General features: G+C 26.4%; 1 protein-coding gene across 1 annotated transcript in view; it reads left to right on the forward strand.

The window, feature by feature from the left end:
• The first annotated feature begins 270 nt into the window (after window positions 1–270).
• The window catches only part of LOC122531865 (protein spaetzle 3), a 32053-nt gene continuing 11190 nt past the window's right edge, over window positions 271–21133 (forward strand). The window contains exons 1-4 of the mRNA XM_043660136.1: window positions 271–648; window positions 5882–6342; window positions 7305–7787; window positions 11269–11500. Of these exons, the coding sequence (XP_043516071.1) occupies window positions 7318–7787; window positions 11269–11500 (702 nt within the window). The 5' untranslated portion in view covers window positions 271–648; window positions 5882–6342; window positions 7305–7317. The remainder of the gene's footprint in view (window positions 649–5881; window positions 6343–7304; window positions 7788–11268; window positions 11501–21133) is intronic.

Here is a 21133-nt window from a genome sequence, read left to right on the forward strand (position 1 = left end):
GCAGTCTGGTAACTGACAATCGAAAACGATCATTTTTGAAATGTCAGCGTGTGTGTAATATTTCTAGAAAACGGCAGGAATGAAAACAAATAAATGCTCCATTAAAAACGATCTTCGTGCGAGAAGAAGGTGAAGCAACGATCGGGATCGAAGGTAGGGAGGACAGAAGAGAGGGACTGTCAAGGAGCGGAAAGTGAGAGAGAACTTGCAGGCTGTGCTACTCTTCATGATCGAGGGACACCTCTCTTTATCCCCATTCTGTGTAGAGTTGGTTAAAACGCTTCTCTTTCAGTTGTCGCTCGCCAACGTAGCGTTTCGCGCGGTGTCACGCATGCCTCTCGGCGATTTTCGACGAGCTGCTCGTGTTTCGCGCACGAGCAAGCACGTGTCTCGTTCTCAGCGAATGCATCTCGCGGAATAGTATTTCATTTTCGTCGATGTCCCGTTTCATTTTCCTGTTGTGAATTAATCGTGCTTGCATCTCGCCTCTTGTTCTGCTTTCAGCTTCTGCTTTTCGTTGGAAAATCGTTTCGATTATCGAAAGTGAAAGCAACCGACGGAGATTTTTTTGTTTCGGTGCGTGTCTCGATCGTGTCTCCGTTTTAAATTCATCAAGCTACTCGAAAGCTTTGAAACGGATTGAATTGGGTAAGTTTTCTGTCAAATTCTTCTTGGCGAAATATCTTAAGGGATAAGGACGAATAATTTAATTTATAATTAACCCCGTCGCGCTGGCAACTGGCAACGCGGACCATAACGAGTGACCGAACCGCGTACAATAATTCGTCGCTAATTCTTTTTCTTTCGAACTAGTCGGTATATCACTGGATAGAAATCATTGAGAAGTAACAAACTTATCACTTGTTTTGCCTGGGTTACATTTAAATATATTTAAAACTGAGACAATATTGCAATTTGGGACAAAAGATTCTCGACGTGCGTGGCAAGAGATTAATACCAATACTGGTCGAAATGATCAATTCTTAATTTTTCATAGATATTTGGTAGATATATAAACGGAGCATTCTTGAAGATCTGAATGATTTTTATATATCTAAATAAAAACTTATCTATTGTATTTTTTTATAATAAACTAATCTATTGTATTTTGTTATTGCTTGTACTTTGTTTGTTTGTTTCGCTGGTACGAGTTTCGCACTTTAATAAAATTCTAGGATTTGAAAAATTTATTTCAAGATGCCGAATAATATGATTAGTAGTTTTATGGAAGCTATAACTTTCAAATAGTATTATTGAATTGTATGTATGTCAGATTAATAACAAGAGCATTTGATTTTATTTCGTACTTTAAATTCTCTAATAATGATTTTAATAAAGATTAGTGACGAAATTAAATAAAATTGAAAATTCTAAAATTAAGTTGTCGGTCTTTAAATTATCATCCTTCTGGTGAAATTCGATAATGGTACCAGTCGACTATTGTGTAGTGGCATTTTTTATTTGGCATACAAAAAATAAATTCATGAGACGACGCGTATTTATTTAGAAAAATCTATTATATACTCTCATTACGATCATAGCAATATTATATATTTTAACTCTTATTTGATATTATTAGACTGCTAACAAACATAAAAATTTGAAACTTAAATTAGTTCAACAATTTTAATTTAATTTAATCCAATTTCATTACTAATCTTTTATTATTATACACAATCTTAATTACGGAGAATGTAAAATACAGAGTAAGATAAATTTTAGTAATCTGCTATAAATTACTTTAGTCGTCTGTGACCTAATGATGCTTTTTGAGAATTAATGTATAAAAGCATACATGTACTTCAACTTTATCCACAGTCTTCTCGAGTAGCGTTTGTCTTTTCAATCAACGAATCTTTCGAATGTGGAAAAAATTAATGAGAACATTTACAAACATCGTGAACAAATGCGCCAATCCACGTGCCAACTTAACTCGAATATACTCTTGAATCGTCGAACATTTCAAATTGGCAACAGCCTGAAAACATTTTGCTTTCGGGGAAACCAGCTTTTTTGCAATCACGTCAGAACTATAATTAATAGAAAATATTTAATTAATCGCTGACGTAGCGGAAGAGTCATTATACGTTGCTGGCTAATGTAATTATTACAGCGTTTAATACTTAATCACTGACATGGCTCGAAAATAATAGTGAAGCTACGTAGCGAAAAAATGGAAAGCAAAGCTATTCGTTAAAAAAGGAAGAAGAAAAGAAAAAAAAGAAGCGGGATAGGAATATCGACATACATTTATTTTTGGTGAAAGCACAGTTTGCATACCTGATTTCGAAGAAAGTGATCCGATGGGCGAAAGTGACGAAAGAACAAACTTGTTCGACGAATTTTATCAGTTCGCCGGTAAATCAACAGAGCCGTTATCGCTTTCGCGTTTCGTAGCATCTTCGGAAGGCACGTGATACACGCGCGCAAATGCTATTCTCGCGTGAATAATTGTGTGGCCACGCATACGCCGACGCGTTCGCATAATTTTCTTTCGTAAAGAAACAATTCGACAGCCGTTTCGTTAGCCGACACTGTACATTTGAAATAAACATATTTTTAAACAGGTATGCAACTATCTGCTACATTTTTTTTTTTTTTTTTTTTTTTCATGACAGAGATAATTTCGAATAGAAACTGTATTTTGAAAACGCATTTCTAATTTATCCGTTGTGCTTTCATTACACTTTGCACTTCATTCGACAATTTGTTTAATGCTTTGTCTAATAATATTTGCCAATTGTAGATACACATTTTGTAATTGATATAGATGATACAAAAAAGTATTCCCATACAAGGAAAATATCAATGTTTTAAACTCTTATAACTTTGTGGAAAAAGATTGTGCAAGAAATTTTAAGAAATTGCTGTAGAATAGAAATTTTAATCTTTATTGTGGTGGATTTAGTTGTGAAGAGAAATTTTTCCGCATCCACGAGGACGTTTGAATTTGTAAAATTTTCTAGAAAAAAGTGTTTTCATTTATCCTTTTTATAATGTAAATGTATCTTTGAAAAAAGGAACTCAACACTATGAAAATAAAGATTTCATGCCTTTGAGTCGAGGCAGATTATTATTTAAAAATATGAGAATCTCCAATATTGATATTTTTTGTCGAGTATATGAATATTTTCTGTATTCATTCTTTTAATCATTTTTTAAATCTGTTAATAATATTTATTTAAATTGTGAATATAATTTACAATTTTTTTTAAAAATAATATTAAACGAGTTTATCGAAAATTATTTAATTGTATAAATTTTCTATCTATAATGTTGTACTTTTGTAATTCATCACTGCGTGATACATGTTTTGCGTACTATTTATTTATAATATATTAAAAAGAACAATATGAATGTTAAAATTCTTTGCATAAATTAAATGAATGGAATATTTTGTGAAGAAATTGTATCTATTTTTTATATAAATAAAATACATTTTTACATATCGTAACATCGAACACATTGTATATTTATATATAAATATACAATATACGAAGATTTATGTACGTTTTGATATATAGATATCAAAAGTACAATAAAAATACGTTTCCTAAATTAATAAATAAATGTAACTTATAATTTATATTTTATGACAATATTATAATTAAAAAGTTTACAATATTCAAATATTATTGACAAATATAATAAAATGTAGTATTTAATTATAACAAAAAATAGCATTTAAGTATCTTTGGTATTAAAATTTTTTATAATCGACAAACATAATTTATAATGTAGAATTTATAAATGAAATTTAAAATTTTAATTCGAATTTAAATGAAAAGCTTTAATTAGAAGTTAAATAAAATTAGATTTATGTAAGAAATCTATAGAAAAATATAATTTGCAATAGTACGATTGAATAATATAATTTTAGTGAATATTATTTCATTTACATATTGAGTCTCAGAAGTAAACACATAATCATAGTTTTGTAAAGAAATCAGTGAACGTGTTTTCAAGTTTTCATGAACATGGGTAGAATTGCTTAAAATCTTATGGTCTTGTTTATGAAATTATATCTTGTTTTACAAATTATTTAAAGAATGTAGTACAGATATTATGTAAATAAATAAATTTTTATGCTGTTATATCATCATTTTAACTTTAAATGTTATTATATTGTAATAATTAATAATAATTATAATTATGTTGTATCGATATTTATAATATAATTATTATGTTAGTTATAATTGTATTAAATTAATATTTACATAATTTGTAAAAATCTGACTGTATTTTTATTGCTTAATTTGAAAATTTAAATACTGTATATTCTAAATGATAATTAATGATCAATTTTTTGTTTTTCGACACGTTCACGTTTCTTTTTAAAAAATTTGAAATAAAAGTTTATATATTTTCTTTATTTCTAGTGACTTTTCACTACTTTACATACAAGTTAATGGAACATTAAAAATTGTTCGAAAAAACGTTTTTATAAATGTTCGAAAAAACGTTTTTAATTTATAGAGAACTTAATATAAAGTTATTTTAAGTGTATAATAAGTGTTAAACATGGTCTTACTGAATATTCATACATATTTATTGATGCACACAATGGATTGTTTAATTTTTCTATTCTTACATATTTCTATATTTTATTATTTATATTTTTCTAATATTTTTAAATTTGTTTCTTTATCAGTACAAGGCGTTTCAGGATAAGTGGTATAACCGAATAAAGAGTGATATTACATGAAAAAATGAGTTGAAAAGAAAGAATAAAATTTTTTCATTAAAGCTCTTGTTATCGAGAAAATCGAGTTTAAAAATTTATCAAATATTATACTGAACAAACGCGATAATCGGTACAAAGAAATTCTATGATGAAATAAATGAAAAATGTTGTAAAGAATAAAATTTTGTTGTTTAAGGCGTCATTTTTAAGAAAATAAATTTTGAACAGATTTTGAATTGCTTTACAGGTGTATTTGATAAATTTTAAATTTCAGTTTCTCTAGAACGAAAAAATTTTATTCTATATTTACTTATCTTTACAGGTAGAATGATTTCTTGTTAATTATTCTTTTCTGTCACATTTTCGTCTAGTAAACTAAATATTATCACTAAATTCAAGTCTAATAAACTAAATTCACTCTGTCACTAAATTCAAGTATACCTGAAACTCGATTTTTTCGAATACAGAGACTTTAATGAAAAAATTTTATTCTTTCTTTTCGACTCACTTTCTTACTTATATTATTCGTTTTGAGACACCCTGTATAATCGTAACAATCATGTCTCACTGCAGCGTTAATGAACTTTCAAAATATTTTTTTAGAAATTAAAAATCATTTATCGGTACATTTAATGAAAACGTATTTATTATCAATAATCAATTGTAATTGATTGAAAACAATTTTTTAATATATCTAAACATATTATTGCTTGAAATAAATTTCTTGAAGCTACTTGTAAGAACACAAATTTTTACAACAGTCATTAAAATTGCATATCTTTGTGGGCAAACCGACATAGGCAAGGCAAATAATTAATTCTTTATGATATTGAGTTGCTCTATAATATTTTTGTAATTAATGCAAATTAATATGATATTCTCTTATGAAACAGTTATACTTCTTAATAGCATTTAATTTCGACAATTATTCTATTACTTCTGCCCCATTATTATTAAATTATGTATTAATTTTTCATATGCTGTAAAATGATTAAAGCAATGTTTTATCATTGTACATTTCCCTTAAAAAAAAAATAAAGAGATCAAATAAATAAAAATTAATCACTTAGTAGTGCATAAATCTCATAGTACTTAAATCTCATTAAATTTAATGTCATAGACTTATATTTTTAATAATGATTAATGCCTCGGTCAGCGACATATCCGTGAGATATTTACTTTTCTTTATCATTTCAGGTCGATCTCATGTCTACGAAAGCATTACGCGAGAAGAATAGGGGAAGATAGAAGTCATTAATCTTCGACGAGTAATCTTAGTCGTGCTATCTGGAAAACTTTGAATAATCGAAATTCCAAACAATTAGCGGACGTTTCGAATATCGAGTATGTTGCTACAGTTTATAAAACGGAAACAGTACTTCGGTGAAAATACGTCAGTGAAATTTAAACGTGTTTGAAAAAGATTTATGTTGAAAAAACACTTGTGAAAAAAGTTGAAATTGCTCGAATAATTAACGTAGTTCTAAAATAGTTCTTCAATTTTTCTTTACTGACTAATCATGAAGTTTATGGCAATAAAATGTGATTTTCTACACGATCAAAATCACGGTCGTCGGAGCTGAGAGTTTGAAAAAGAAAATTGACAACCGGAGGACGTGCTTCTCTATTTCCTTCTGAAGTGACGTTCTTATTTCACGGTAAGTCGAAATTACGTATATATTTAGTATTATTATTTTAATAAAAAATAATGATATTATTATAATATTATTGTTTAATATTATTTTTTGCTCTCAATTCCTTTTAACATATAATATCAACAGAATTATTCAATAATTATTTTTCTCAAATATCATTTACAAGAATTTTACTAAAATAAATAAAATAAATAACGTGTTATTTCTCGTGTGTAATGTTATAGGGATAATACTTATTCTTCATAAATAAATATTGTATTGAATGCATATCAATAAAGTAACAATGTGATTTTTTGACTCGAAATTTTAGTTGCTTATACACTTTTTTTTTTCTTTGTTTTAAAGTATTTTACATATAGTATTGAAAATGTTAGAAACAATCATTTTCCTTGAATTTCATTTACAAAATATATTAATTTTAGTATAATGAACAAAATGCATGTGTGTGCCTTATTTTTCACGTGTATGTTTCTACATTATAGAAATAATACTTTTTGTAAATAAATATTGCAGTGACTACGTACCAATAGAATAATAATACGGTTTTTTTGTATCGAAACTTCAGTCGTTTCATGCATGCTCATGTGCTTTTCGTACATAGAATGTTAAAAATTGGAAAAAAAAAATTATTTTTTCCAATTTTTATTCACGAAAAGTATTAATTTAACATTGAAAGTAAATAAAATACACGTGTTAAATAGGCGTGATGATTTTTAATATTGTAGAAATATTATTTCATTATTTATTTATCATTACCATTTTTTTTTCCACAAATAAATATTATAGCAACTAGATATGTATGCGCATACCAATAAAGTAGCAATGACAGATTCAAATTTCCAATTTGCGTGTTGTACAAAAAAAAAGAAAAAAAGAAAAAAGTGTCAGAGCAATCTGGCGACTTGAAACAAGAGCAAAATATTCTTCGAAACCGATCGAAAGAATTTCTTCGTGTCTGTTTGCAGAAGAAAAATAAAAATGTCACTGGTCAACTTCACCTTGCCGTATCAGTCGGCAACGCCTACACCATTCTTCTACGGTGGACAAAACGGAGGACAATCGACAGCGAACAACCTTCGCCTCAACGCTGTACTTCCGCCTGCGCCCGCTCCAAATTTTAACGATCAGGAATCTTTCCTGAACGAACCGTATATACCACCTGCTGCCTACCAACAACAGCAACAACAAAGGCAACGTCAATCGACCTTCAACCGACAGAGAAACTCAAACGCGTTCGCCGAGCAATCGTCCTTCTCGTCTACGCAGGACAATCGATACGCGAATTACAATCAAGATTTTAGAAGAACGCAACCACGGCAACAGCAACAAATGAGATTCCCGCCGTCGTTGCCGCAACAACGACAACGAGTACCGACAGAGGGGGATCAAGATAATTTTAGAACATCGAGAATGCCAGAACAGGAGAGCTATCCTGATAGACCGAACGGGTAACTTTATAAGATTTATAACGTTTCATTTAGTTTTTATACAATGGGGTAGTACTAATATTTATTATATGCTTATTACATATAATAAATACTACTTTTGGTAGTAGAGCAGCATTTCTCAATCTTCATGCCACACGGAGAAATCACTTTTCTATAATGGTATCACGGCCCAGGTATTTATAGTATAGTGAAATAAAATCAATTTTATAATATAATTTTGATAATGAAATAAAGTGAAATAAATTTTTAAATGTAATAAAGTTTGATAACGTAATAAAATAAAATAAGTTTTAATGACTTTTATGAATTTGACAGACTGAAGTCACTGTATATTATATAAATAAATAAAAATAAGTGTGTATTTTGCAATAACTTTTACATGTGGAAAGTGAAATACAAGCAATATATATTTCTACTGACAACGATTCGGGTAAATCTCATTTTATAAAAAATATTTGAATTTCAATTTTTATTATTTACATTTAATAACTACGAGAAAGTGTGAAATTAATAATTTTAATCTTATTGCGTTCTTTCAGTCATTTTCGACCCATTTACATTTCCCTAATATTAAGAAACGTCTCTGGTATAAATGAAAGAATTTCTTATTATCTAGTACGCATAATTTCTTAGTTAAGTCGTGTGTTACATCATTTCTGTTTGCTAAAATAAATGTAAGATTGAAATATAAAAACTCGAGAGATAAATAAGCAGTTTCAAAATTATAAAAAGTTATTATAATAGTCTGAATTATATTTATTAAAAGCTTTTAGAACAAAATGATATTCAATATTTAATGACTTGTTTGTTTTATGATAAGTCGATCTCTGAATTTGTGTTTTGGTAACAACTATTATTGAAATTCATGTCTTATTAAAAATTTAATGAAAATTTAAAGACTTAGATTAAATGATGGCTCATAGATTGAGAAACACTGCAAAGCCTCCTATATCTTAACGAATATAAGAGGTATAAAAATAATAGAACAACCACTTTTTTGACGTTAAATTGCATGTAAGTATTTAATGGTTTACCTAACTCTCTCAACAAAAATAATTCTACTAGAGTTGCATTCTTCTTGTATTTCAAACCATCGAAATTCTTTTCTAAATGCCTTGAATTACTTGAATGCTTCGGCGTAAGAAGACACATCCTCATTATTTTCGTTTGCTGTCTTAGTTTATGGAGAAATGAAAAATTTATAATATTTTCGTTGATATATCGTGGAATTAAACACAATTTTTTATATTTTATTGCTTTTTAGTGAAATGTTTCATGTTCTGTTTCAAATTCTTTATGCAATTATTATGAAAAACACATCAAAATATATAATAACATATATATAATATAAATATAATATGTGTAATAAACATATAATAAATATGATAAAAATATAATAGAAATATAAATATGAATGTGAATATAAACATACATACATATGTAGTAAACTATAAAAATATGTATAACAAATATGTATAAATATGATAAATTGTTTAATACGAGCAAGGACATTTCTTAATTAGGACATTTCTTAGTTAACAAGTCGATTAAGTCCCGTTTCTTAATGTTATTAAAATTGGAATTAGTTGCAACTGTTTATTGCAAGGGAATAAAATAAAAGAGTAGTAATTGTGATAACATAACTTGAAAGAAATCTACAATGGTAAGGTAACAAGTATATAATCAAGTGCCATTATTTATTTACAATTTAAAAATAGACTCTTATTTTTTATCAATATAAAACAATATATACGCAAATTAAATTGGTAAATGAAATAAGTACTTTTTAACTATTCCTATGGTAAATTCATTTTTTTTTTCAATTTTGGACTTGTGCCGCCTGTCAATTTATTATTAATAAATATTCTGTTCAGATGATAGAACGTTGATAGATAGTACAACTTTCGAATAATGGAGACTCTACTACGTGTCATTAAATTTTTATCTTACATTTTCCATATGGCTTATTAAATGATTTGTTAAATTTCCGAAGTAAAAAAGAAACAAAAAATTACGTAGTTAATAAATTTTTAATTTAACGAGAAAACGTATAAATTTCTATGATAATTAATTAGATCGTGCGAGTAATTGACTGAACGGTTTTCAGTTGCGTATCGTGCATTCTTAATGAGTTTCTGATGAACAGCTGACGTGTGTGCTCTCCCGTCACTGTCATTCCATCGTCTGGCCAATTATGTCACTCATCCATACGATACTTCTTCTTTCATCCTTTACCTCGGATATGTATTATTAATATGTATGTGTTGGCCATATAGGGAATACTATTTTTTGTCAACCTCGCGGATCATTATCGTAAAAGGATGTCATTTACCGGTGCTTTCAACTCGATGAACGTGGAAAAGACGAATTCATATTATCTCCTTGATTTCTTTACCGCCATTAAACTCGCATTCTTTTGCAGTTTCCTCACTTATTTTATTTTGAATTACGTGGGATTCAATTACTTTTCCTGTCTTGCGTAATAAACTTTAACGTTCAAACTTCATCGTTCCTAGTGTGTTCCATACGTTAAAAGAAAACTAAAATATTATATAACGAAACAATTCATAGATAGCTTCATTAAAAAGTTATAAGTGTAACAAATACGATCGATACGATCGAATTTCAATGATGAATTACACGAGAAGGACCAATCTTTCGATCTTCCAGCTCTTAAATTCTAGATTTTAACTTAAAAAAAAAATATATTAATTATCTTTGAAACTGAAAATGTACGATACAGAAGCATTTACACGAAACGAGTTGATTACAAAAATCAAAAATAATATTTCGATATCAATTTTGTATTGTTAGAGAGGTGATACTTCAAAATGCTTTGTTTTATATTTTAAATTGTATATTATGAAATGAAAAAATATGATTGAAAGTTAACTGAAAATTTTAGTCAAACTTGTTAATGTGAGAAAATTATTTAAAATTCACTTCTTTTATTCTAATTTATTAATTATATTGGCCATGTTATAGGGAAAAAATATGAATTGACAGTTAATTGAAAATTTATTAATTAGAAGAATTTCTAAAACAATTATCAAACATGCTAACGTATTAAAATCATTTCAAAATGCTAATTTGCTTTCTATGTTAGAGGCATCAGATATCAACTTTTATATATTATGAGAAAAATATAATTGAAAATTAAAATGATTTCTAAAAACTTTTTCAAGATTGCTATTACCGTGAAATTACTTAAAATTCCTATATCTCATAAACAATCGATCGTTTGTATTTGTATACTAGATAAAAATAAATTGACTATAATAATATACTAGATAAAAATAAATGAACATTTGATGAATCTCCCTGTATTTTTACACTTCGTTATCTTCTTTTTCAACTTTTCAATGATAGCAGCTCGCATTGTTGATTCTCAGAAGTAACATATTAATTACGAGATGATTGAATTATAATTTGATGAAAATATAAGGTAGTTTGTTATTCAATTTATTTCATTTTGTTAAAGGTATACGAGAGTTAACGGTGAAAGTGGACCTGGTACAAAAACTTCAATTCACGCTGTTTTAGACTATGATGACGACTTCGATGATTACTACGACGACAAAGATCCAGAAATACCAAGGGACGCTCACGTAACGCCAATTCAAGGTCCAATCTTTTTGAAAAATGGCTCAGTCCCCGTAGTGCCACTGTATTCTTATCCGCAATTAAATAATGGCACATTTGTACAGATACCGGTAAGTTTATGAACAAAATTATGATATATAAATATGATATACGATCATTTTTGCATGCAATGTTTGAAGAATGTCTTCATTTTCTAGGTACAACAATTATAATAAATTTTAACAATTCTGTAAACTTCTTTTAATTTCTGTGACCTCTGTTAAATTATTCATAATATTTTACGTTATTAGTTTTATAGTATTTTATGCTTCAATTTGAAAGGTATCCTACTACTTACACTTACAAAATTTCGTTGCAAAAAATTTCTGACGTTTCAGACATGACGTTAATGAGGTCATGTGTAATTTGGCTTTCTCTTCTTTAATTATTGTGTAAATTCTTCAAACCTCTCTGCAAATTTTTTTCAATTGATCAAGTGACATAACTTCGTAGTTTAAATAAAGCTTTTAAACATATCATACAGGTTTTAATAAGAAATTCAAATACAAATTAAGATATAAGCAAACATATGAATTACAGTAGCTAAACAATGGTACTTTACATATCACTTTATACTGCAATTAAAATATTAAAGTTATATATTTTGTAACAGCTACACTATTAAAGTCCATTAATTATTTATAATTATTTGTACTTACATTATTTATGGTAATTTAGCAAAGAAAAAGAATATTTCAAATAAACTAACATGAACAGAAAATCTATTATTGACTGATAAACAAATGATAATTTGGAGAAATTTCTATTTCTAAACAAATAATGTAAGCTATATATTTAATTCTCTAAATATAATACTACGTTATCAGTTGTATATTTTTTATATAATTATCTATAATAATTAGTAACGAATATGACGGTGCTTCATTTTATCTTGGATGAAATATATTTTTTAATCAACAGTTATTTTAACCTTATATTAATTATTTGGCCTTCAATTTGTTGTCATCAAACTTCCATTTATAATAAAAAATTTTACATACTAAAGGATTAAAATAAAAAATTTAAATAAAATAAAAGATTAAGTTTTAAATACATACATATAATGTATGCACTTTTAATAATGTGACACACATTAAGATTACTAAAAAAGTATTTAATAAATTCAGCAGTATATTGCATAATGATGTTTTCTTTTTTCTATATACATATCATTTTCACACTTAATGTTCAAAGTTCAATAAAATGACGAAAAAAATCGTACATCAAGTTGTAGGGAGTCATTATAAAGTGGAGGATTCAGATAAAAAAGTTTTTTGTGTTTTCATAACTATTTATAACATTTTTGAAAGAAAAACCTGCTACATGATGTAAAAACATCTTAAAATAAAATGAATAGTACGTTTTGAAAGAGGCTTTAAAACAAATCCAAGTTTATAGGATTTTTTTAACGAAATTGTAACAGTTTAAATATTTAGTTCGAATATTAATAAAAGTTACTGTATGTAATAATATATATAAGTAATCACGAAAGTCTATATATTTATCAATATATTTTTAATAAATTTCTCATCATTTTTAGAGAAAGTTTTGTTCCTAAGAAGGAACATTTTTGAACGTTCGGTATGACTATTTCATTTCCAGGCTGAAAATAACTATCTTTTAACATTTTTTCAAATATTAAAGAACAAAGATTTTAAACTAAACGATGATGAAATTTTTTATGAGTAAACAAATATAAATAAACAAAGAATAACAAAATCTATCATCAATACAATTATCATAAATATATTAATATAAAAGGTATTTTTGTTATTATTATAATTATAATCAGAATAAAAATTTTGTTCATTTTACTACATCATATAGTAATATTATTACATATAGTAATTTTATCATATAGTAATTGTGTTATTACATGTATTAGTAGTTGCATAAATATGATCGTACTTTGAATTTATTTATTTATGGATTCTTTTAAATAAATATAAGAAACATTGTGATATTTCTGAAATGATCTATCTGTTGTAACTAACGAATTAATTAAGATTCATGAAATGTCCAAAATCATTCCTTTTCTAAATATTAGATATTAAATATTTGAAACTATCTGTGACTATATGTAATATAATTTTATACAAGCTGAAATCGTATGAGATATAATTACATGGTTGAACGTTGTGACAAGTTGACTTTTTCATATTGTTTCGTTCATACGACTCTTATGAATGCTGAGCAATAATGGCGTGACTCATAAGCTGCTAGAGCGGAAGAATTCATCGTGAATAGAAAGTGTACTGAGTCGTTCACGCACGAATTACGAGCATGGAATATATAAGTAGATTTCGAAAAAAACCTAAAGGCAACTTTCAACAAATTTGTTGGACAGATTGTAATCTGAAAATTAGGTCGCACGTTTTGAATCAACCTCCATGACTAACGTACCTTTTGTACTTAATATCAATAAAGGTCAAGCTTCAGCATCTATTACCTATTTGAAACATTTTAAAAGAAACTGAAAGTTTGATCATATCTAAGCGAAACAATTTGATCGATTGTTCATAGTTGGAATTTAATTATTTGTAATAAAAAATTATTAAATAACAAGAAACGTTGTATATTTAGATCATGCATTTATTAAATAACGACAGGTGTTTTCAGTTTCTCAATTGGGAAATCTAAATGAAACAATTTGATCAATTAATCATTTAGTAAAAATTTAACATTATTGCTTGAACTTTTATAACTTTCATTTACTATATGAAGATGATGATTTTAAAAAAAGATTGTACATTTATTAAATGGATTATATTTAAATAGGTAAATATATTACTATCCATGTAGGTATATAACATGCAAAAGTATATGAATTATCAAAGCAGAGTATCATAATTTTTAGTTTTATTTATAATTGGTATTGCAATTATTATTATTAACATTCTTTATCGGGCATAACGATGTACATATTTCGTTGCCTTATAACAAATCTTGAGTAATTTTCGTATGAACAAAAATTAATTTCCCTGTTAGTAATGTAGTATTATTTGTAAATACCAATAATATTAATATTTAACGTCTATTATAGTTTGCTACATATTGAAGTATTAATAATTTTAATAAATAAAATAATAAACGTTTATTATAGTAAAATAAGATATTAAAAATATATTAAAGAGTATTACAATATATAATTATTAGTATTGGTTATTCTATTATAATACTATTATTTAATTCCATTTTTTTTAGTCATGTTCATAAAAAAATAAAAATGAATAAATAAGTGTTCACAGTCTAATAACAACAAACGTTCTCATTTATCAGTTTAGAAATAATATACTATCGTGCATAAATAATTGGATAAAAGGTTGAAATTTTTGTTTCGTTTCCATAACTATGATTGACAAATATTCTCCTACTATTAATTCTCTATATATTTATGATACTATAACCGAGATTAAATGTTCTGCTAAATTTAATTTGAAACGAAGACTATACCTGTATTATTTAAATTCTGTTTCATTTCTAACGAGTAGCTGATACTTTATAAAATTTGTATAAACTCTTTAAATGTAACAAAAACACATATTCCAATTCTTCTAATATTTCAACAAATATAATTGACGCCACTTAATTGAAATGTCTATACAAAATTAATCTTCAGCCGTTTTCTACTATTACTTTCTTATTGATAATAAATAAACTAAATTTCTATTTATAGATTTATACGTATAGAGATGTTTTTAATTTTGAATTTTACGTCATGATCTTACATACTATTTTATACATTTTATAAGAAATCTGTATTAAATTGATAAAGAACGGACGAAGATTAGAGTCATTTAATTAAAATTCCTCTGCAAAATTAATCTTTGTCTGTTTTCAGTTATATGAGCCATTATTTTGAAAATAACATAAGTCATTAGAGTTAGTGATTGAATTAATTACCATTCTTTACGCGATCTTTTCATTTTGCAGTCAATATGTTAGAAACCACTGAGATTTTGTTGGTAGAAGATTAGATAAGTAACGGAATGACGAGCTCGTTAAAACGCAGATCTTTAAATATCTCGATTTAAAAACACTGTGACTTATGATACTTTCAAAATAAACCGCATATATAATAGTCTAAATTAGCTATTTTACTAATAGTAACTTTAAATCAGGGAGATTCATTTGAATTCTATTTTGCAATAATTTAGAACTCTCTAAATACACCAACTCTCCAAACACTCCAAACGCACGATAATGTATTTATCGTAATCCCTGGTGAAAGAGTACTCCGTAGATTTTGATTTAAAAGTGACAATCGTCTCGAAAAACCGGTGGTTCGTGTTTGGAGATCGTTTGAAAGGTGATCGAACGCGACCGTGGACTACAGGAACATTCAAAGTCTGTATCACTGACGTGACATTTTCTTGAAGCACCCATGACCCCAACTATCTTCCTTAGAATCTCTCAAATGAACGATCATCGGGTGCATGCACCTCGCTTGCACCTGCTTCGCCGTTTTGCTTGTGTCTTTCCTTTTACCTGTGTGGTTGTAAAATCTTCTGTAAAATCGCGCATCGCGCGAAGAATTCCTCGGTGCGATATTGTCTTTGAAATCGATCGATGGCATTGAAACGGTAATTCTGACCCGACGCGACGTTCCATGACTTGTTCATTTCTTTGCATATATTGTAGTGGAGATATGATTATGTTTTTACGAAAGACAAATACTTTCCGTTTGTTGTTAAATTTTTGTTAAATTTATTTTTCTTGCGATATACTTTTTGTTAAACTTTAAAAACTTACTAAAAACTAAACTTTTTGTTAAATTTATTTTTCTTACGATGTAAACTTGTTATAATATTAATATAAAATTACTAATACATGATAAATTAATTGATAATAATGAAATTACATTTAATTATTGAAACAGATAACTAAAATATTCGAATACTGGTGTGTGTACATGTTATATAAAATATTTCGAAATATTAGTAATGAGAGACAAGTATTATAATTATATTGGTAAAATTTGAAACCAATCTGAAAATATATTTATGTAATATATATGTAATGTAGAAGTTATAAGTAATATATTATAAACAATATATCTAGTATAAAATTAGTAACGTGAATGGCTAATTTTTTAACATATAACGAATATTATAGATGGTCATACTGAATAATTAAGTTTATTCATGCAATGCATGGTTATTATTATTGCTATTTACTATTACTATTTAAATATTTTTGTAAAATATATACTTGTAATAAATATCTTGTAATTTCTATATTTTCAGATTTCTTTCAAATATAATCAGTATAATCTTGATAGATGAGAGTCACTACAGTGCTAATAAAATTTTAAAATGTTTTATGTAACACTATAATGTATTCATAGAAAGTTTTTGTAAGTGTTACTATGTCTTATTATACATTATAATGTACAAATTTTTATGTATTTAAATGCAAATTTTAAAATATAAAATTGTACAAAATGTTCCATATTATGAAACATATAATATAATAAATATATAAAATATCGAAAATATTGTCTAAAAAATTTTCTAGAATATTTAATATCTCTATTTAAAGCAATTTTCCATCACACTTCTATTTTTTAAATTATATTCTTAAAAATACAATTTTGTATTCATCAAGTTTCGCAATTTGAAGATAAATAAAAAAATATAAATCAAATGTAACATTAAATTTTTGATTATCATATTTAACGTTATGAATATAAACTATAAATTTTGATAAATTAATTAAAATTTTATTAATAAATTGGCAAATGGTGTGAATATAAAAATGATGTGAAAATTTCAATCTGAAGAGAAGAGTTACATTATTCTTTTTAACAATAATTACATAGATAATTATACTGCAGAAATAGCTGAACAGAATGCATGTAATATGCAAATACGTGAAAAATAAAGCATATCTAAATAGAAATTTATTTAGAGAATGAAATTTCTTTAACTGAGTTTGTAAAAGTATAACATTGCATGAAGATTCAAATGTTATTAGATTCACAATCTAATAATAACTGTAAGCAATTTAAACTTTTGCTTTTAGATCAGTAAAAATCATCGAATTTAATTTTGGTCCGTATTATATTAATCAAAATATGGTACAATATTATACTAATGAAAGTGGCAATTAAATATGTAGATTAAATTTTCTAAGCTACATTTTTTAAACAAACATCTACCAATATCAGACAAAATAGAAGAATCTAATCATAAATCACAGTTCTCCGTGGTTGAACATTGGGAAAAAATGTCAAGTTGGCAATCCGGTTTTTCTAGTCTATTCAAAATTAAAATCAAACATTAACCTTTAATCAAACATGACGGAAGATACAAATATTTCTATTCTAATTATGTCTTCTCAAATATTTACATCAGCTTTGCTTTAGTATGTAGATTATAATTAGTTTCCTTGATGTTATTCAACATATAATAAATACAGACGTAATTATCAACACGTGTATAATCTAATATTATCATTATCATATTTTTACTACTTATATAATTATATTTATATTACTTATATACTTATATTACTACTTATATAAAGTAGTTTAATAATGAATATTAATCAATATTAAATGATATATCATCTTGTTTAACTCCAAATAATTTATGTGTTAACTAATTTGAACAAGTCGATGATTTCTCTCTGAGTTACTGCAATATTTAACCATCAAATAACATAATTTTTTATTCTTTATTCGAAGAATTATTTTTTGAAATAGTTTCTCAAATATTTGCGTCGTACATACATATAAAGTAGTTTACAACGCCTACTGAACACAGGTCTATACTTATATTTATAATTCAAGGGTAATTGAAATGAGAGTAAATGTTACGTCACATTGTAAGCTGTCGATTCTGTTCAAATATATACAAAATACAATATTTACATACAATTATATGAATTATATAAATTATTATTGAATTATATAAATATATATACAATTGAAAATGAATTAATATTTTGTTTGAAAGTGTGAATTGAAATGAAAAGGTGTTTGAAAATTTATAATATAATTTAATATAATATAAATTAATAATTTAATTATACGAAAGTATAATTGTTGATTGCATTATTCTATATTGTTATTTTTTATTAGTGTTTCAAATGAAATTTGTCCAGATCTGATATAATATCCTTATAGGATAGCATCGTGGAACAATAAAAAATTGAAAGACGGAAAATCTATTTTCTTTGAGTTTTCTGATATAATAATTTCTGAAAATTTTTGTCTCATTTTTTACTTATGTATATATTAAAATATCAGAAATCGATTGAATTTCAATGTCTACAATGGTTAACAGTATATACTATATAATATCGTATATGTATAATATATCCCAAAAAATGAAATAATATATATATAATACAGATTAATACAAGTGATAAATATATTTACCAGGCATTCTATAAAAGAATAAACTAATATGATTTTTCTTTGCATTAAGTTTATATTTACTATATGTTATTCACTATTGCATTTTTACCTCGTAGATCTATTTACTAACATTTAATCATAAACAATGCATGAGATCATTTTCTAAATCAATATTTAGAAAATAATATACAATAACATGTGTCGACCACTTATTACGCTCGAACATCTTAAATAATCAGGCGTGATAACAGGTAATAAGTATCAATACCATAGCTCTTTTCTGCTTCACGTGAACATGTTAAAATCGATTCGTGACGATCGATTGTAAAATGTAGCAATATAACCACCTAACGACTTACAGAATCGTATTTATACGTAATTATACATTTCGGAAGCAGACCTGGTCCTCGATCCGATCACTGAAAGTTAAAAAGGAATATAGTTAACCTTCTACGGTTCCACGTTGTTTTTCATCAGTTGACTGTTTAGTATAATTCTTTCTTTGTAAAATTTTATTGGAGAATTTAGTTCAGAAACAAGCTTCGTTGAGATGTTTAATTATTAAAGTCACACTGCTTAACGATATTATGTTTCTCATTAGCAACAACGCAAGTTCGCTAACACATATAAATATTTTTCAGATTTAATTTATAGGTAAATGTTTTTTTTTATACAATTTTGGGAGCAGCGTTTATCTTAATGTATTCTTTTAGTAAACGTAGGACAATAATTTATTCGCAACTCGAGAGATCGATTACGAATTTTTTAATTAGACAAATCTTTTACATGCAATTTTTAGATGGACATATTATGAATTAATCAGACATTTATTTATTTTATTATAATTATTTTATTTATTTATCAACCATTTCGACTACGACTAGAATTATATTCTATATGTTTATTTTATCAGAAATGATACGCTCTTACATATAAATGATACATATGTATATATGAAAAAAAATGACAATAATATGCAAAGTAAGAAAGAAACATATATTTATACTGTAAAAAGAAACAAAGAAACACTGTTAACAAGAAGCATTGGTGTTAAGAACTTTAAAAGATTTAATATCTCAAATGAAAGCGTCTGACACGTAGCGTTTTTCCTTACAACCATAGATATCTGGCGTGGTTATTACTTAACTACGTTACATAATTCAACTTTAAAATCTTTTTATGCCTTTTACTTTACATTACTTTATGTGGTTTTCAAACTTCTTAATTTTTTTACATTTTCTGGAACACAGCTAAATCTAAAAATTATTTCTAAGAACTAAGACTACGAACAATAAAATTTTTATGTTTCTATAAAGTAAATCGTTTTTCAAATTATTGGTTTTGTAATATATATATTATGTCTGAACAATGACATTTAATGTAATATCACCGAGGAAGTGGAAAATCGTATTAAAAAATATCTGAAAGATATCTAACCGTATGTGATTATCGATTTTTATCTTGTTATGTCAAACTACTAAATATATATATATATATATATATATATATATATTAAATGCTATGAAATTTCGTCAAACAAAGCCTCAAGAAATCGATACAAAACCGAAAAATCAAAAATCGAAAAATACATCGATTATTTGAATCTGATGAATTCAAAACTACGATATTCATAAATATTTATAAGACTAAACTCATAAAAATAAATAAATTTTATTTCATAATGAGCGTAAGTAATCACCAAGAGCTTAATTATTAAATTATTAGAAGATTATAACAATTCAAGGCTTTAAACTGAATTTTGAAATTTTTAATTTCATTACGAATATTGTTCGCAGAGAATGTTTTAGTCAGTTATGTTTAAAAGTATTAGCAATCAAACAGATGTTAAATGAACTTGCTGCTCAAAAAAAAAGAAGAAACATTCATATCTTAAAAACATCGTTTTTATTAAAGAGGATTTGAGCTGATTGGCTTAATAATAGTTTAGAATTGTACATATTGCATATATTTGCTCATAGATTATACAGAAGATTATACAGATTTAAGAATGTGCTATAATATTTGTACGAATTTTTCTTTTCGATTCATTCGTTTACATTAAAATCCAATGTTACTGCTTAAAAATAGCTATCTTACACATGCAGTACATTTTGACACAATGGCGAATAAATGAATATGTATCACAAATACCATTTGATCTGTTTGTTGATCACGTATAATAATTTAATTTCGAAATTCAATTCACGCAAGTGATTGCAACTCACTCGCGTGGAGACGCGGCATGATTCATTTCTTACGGGCAACGTACCACGTTGCTCATACTTTTCTCGTCCTAGAGAGACGTCGAGAAACACTGAATGACGCCTACCGATTCTTGAAT

This window comes from Frieseomelitta varia, unplaced genomic scaffold (genome assembly GCF_011392965.1).
Source record: "Frieseomelitta varia isolate USP_RPSP 00005682 unplaced genomic scaffold, Fvar_1.2 scaffold_418, whole genome shotgun sequence".
In the NCBI taxonomy this organism is placed as follows: domain Eukaryota; kingdom Metazoa; phylum Arthropoda; class Insecta; order Hymenoptera; family Apidae; genus Frieseomelitta; species Frieseomelitta varia.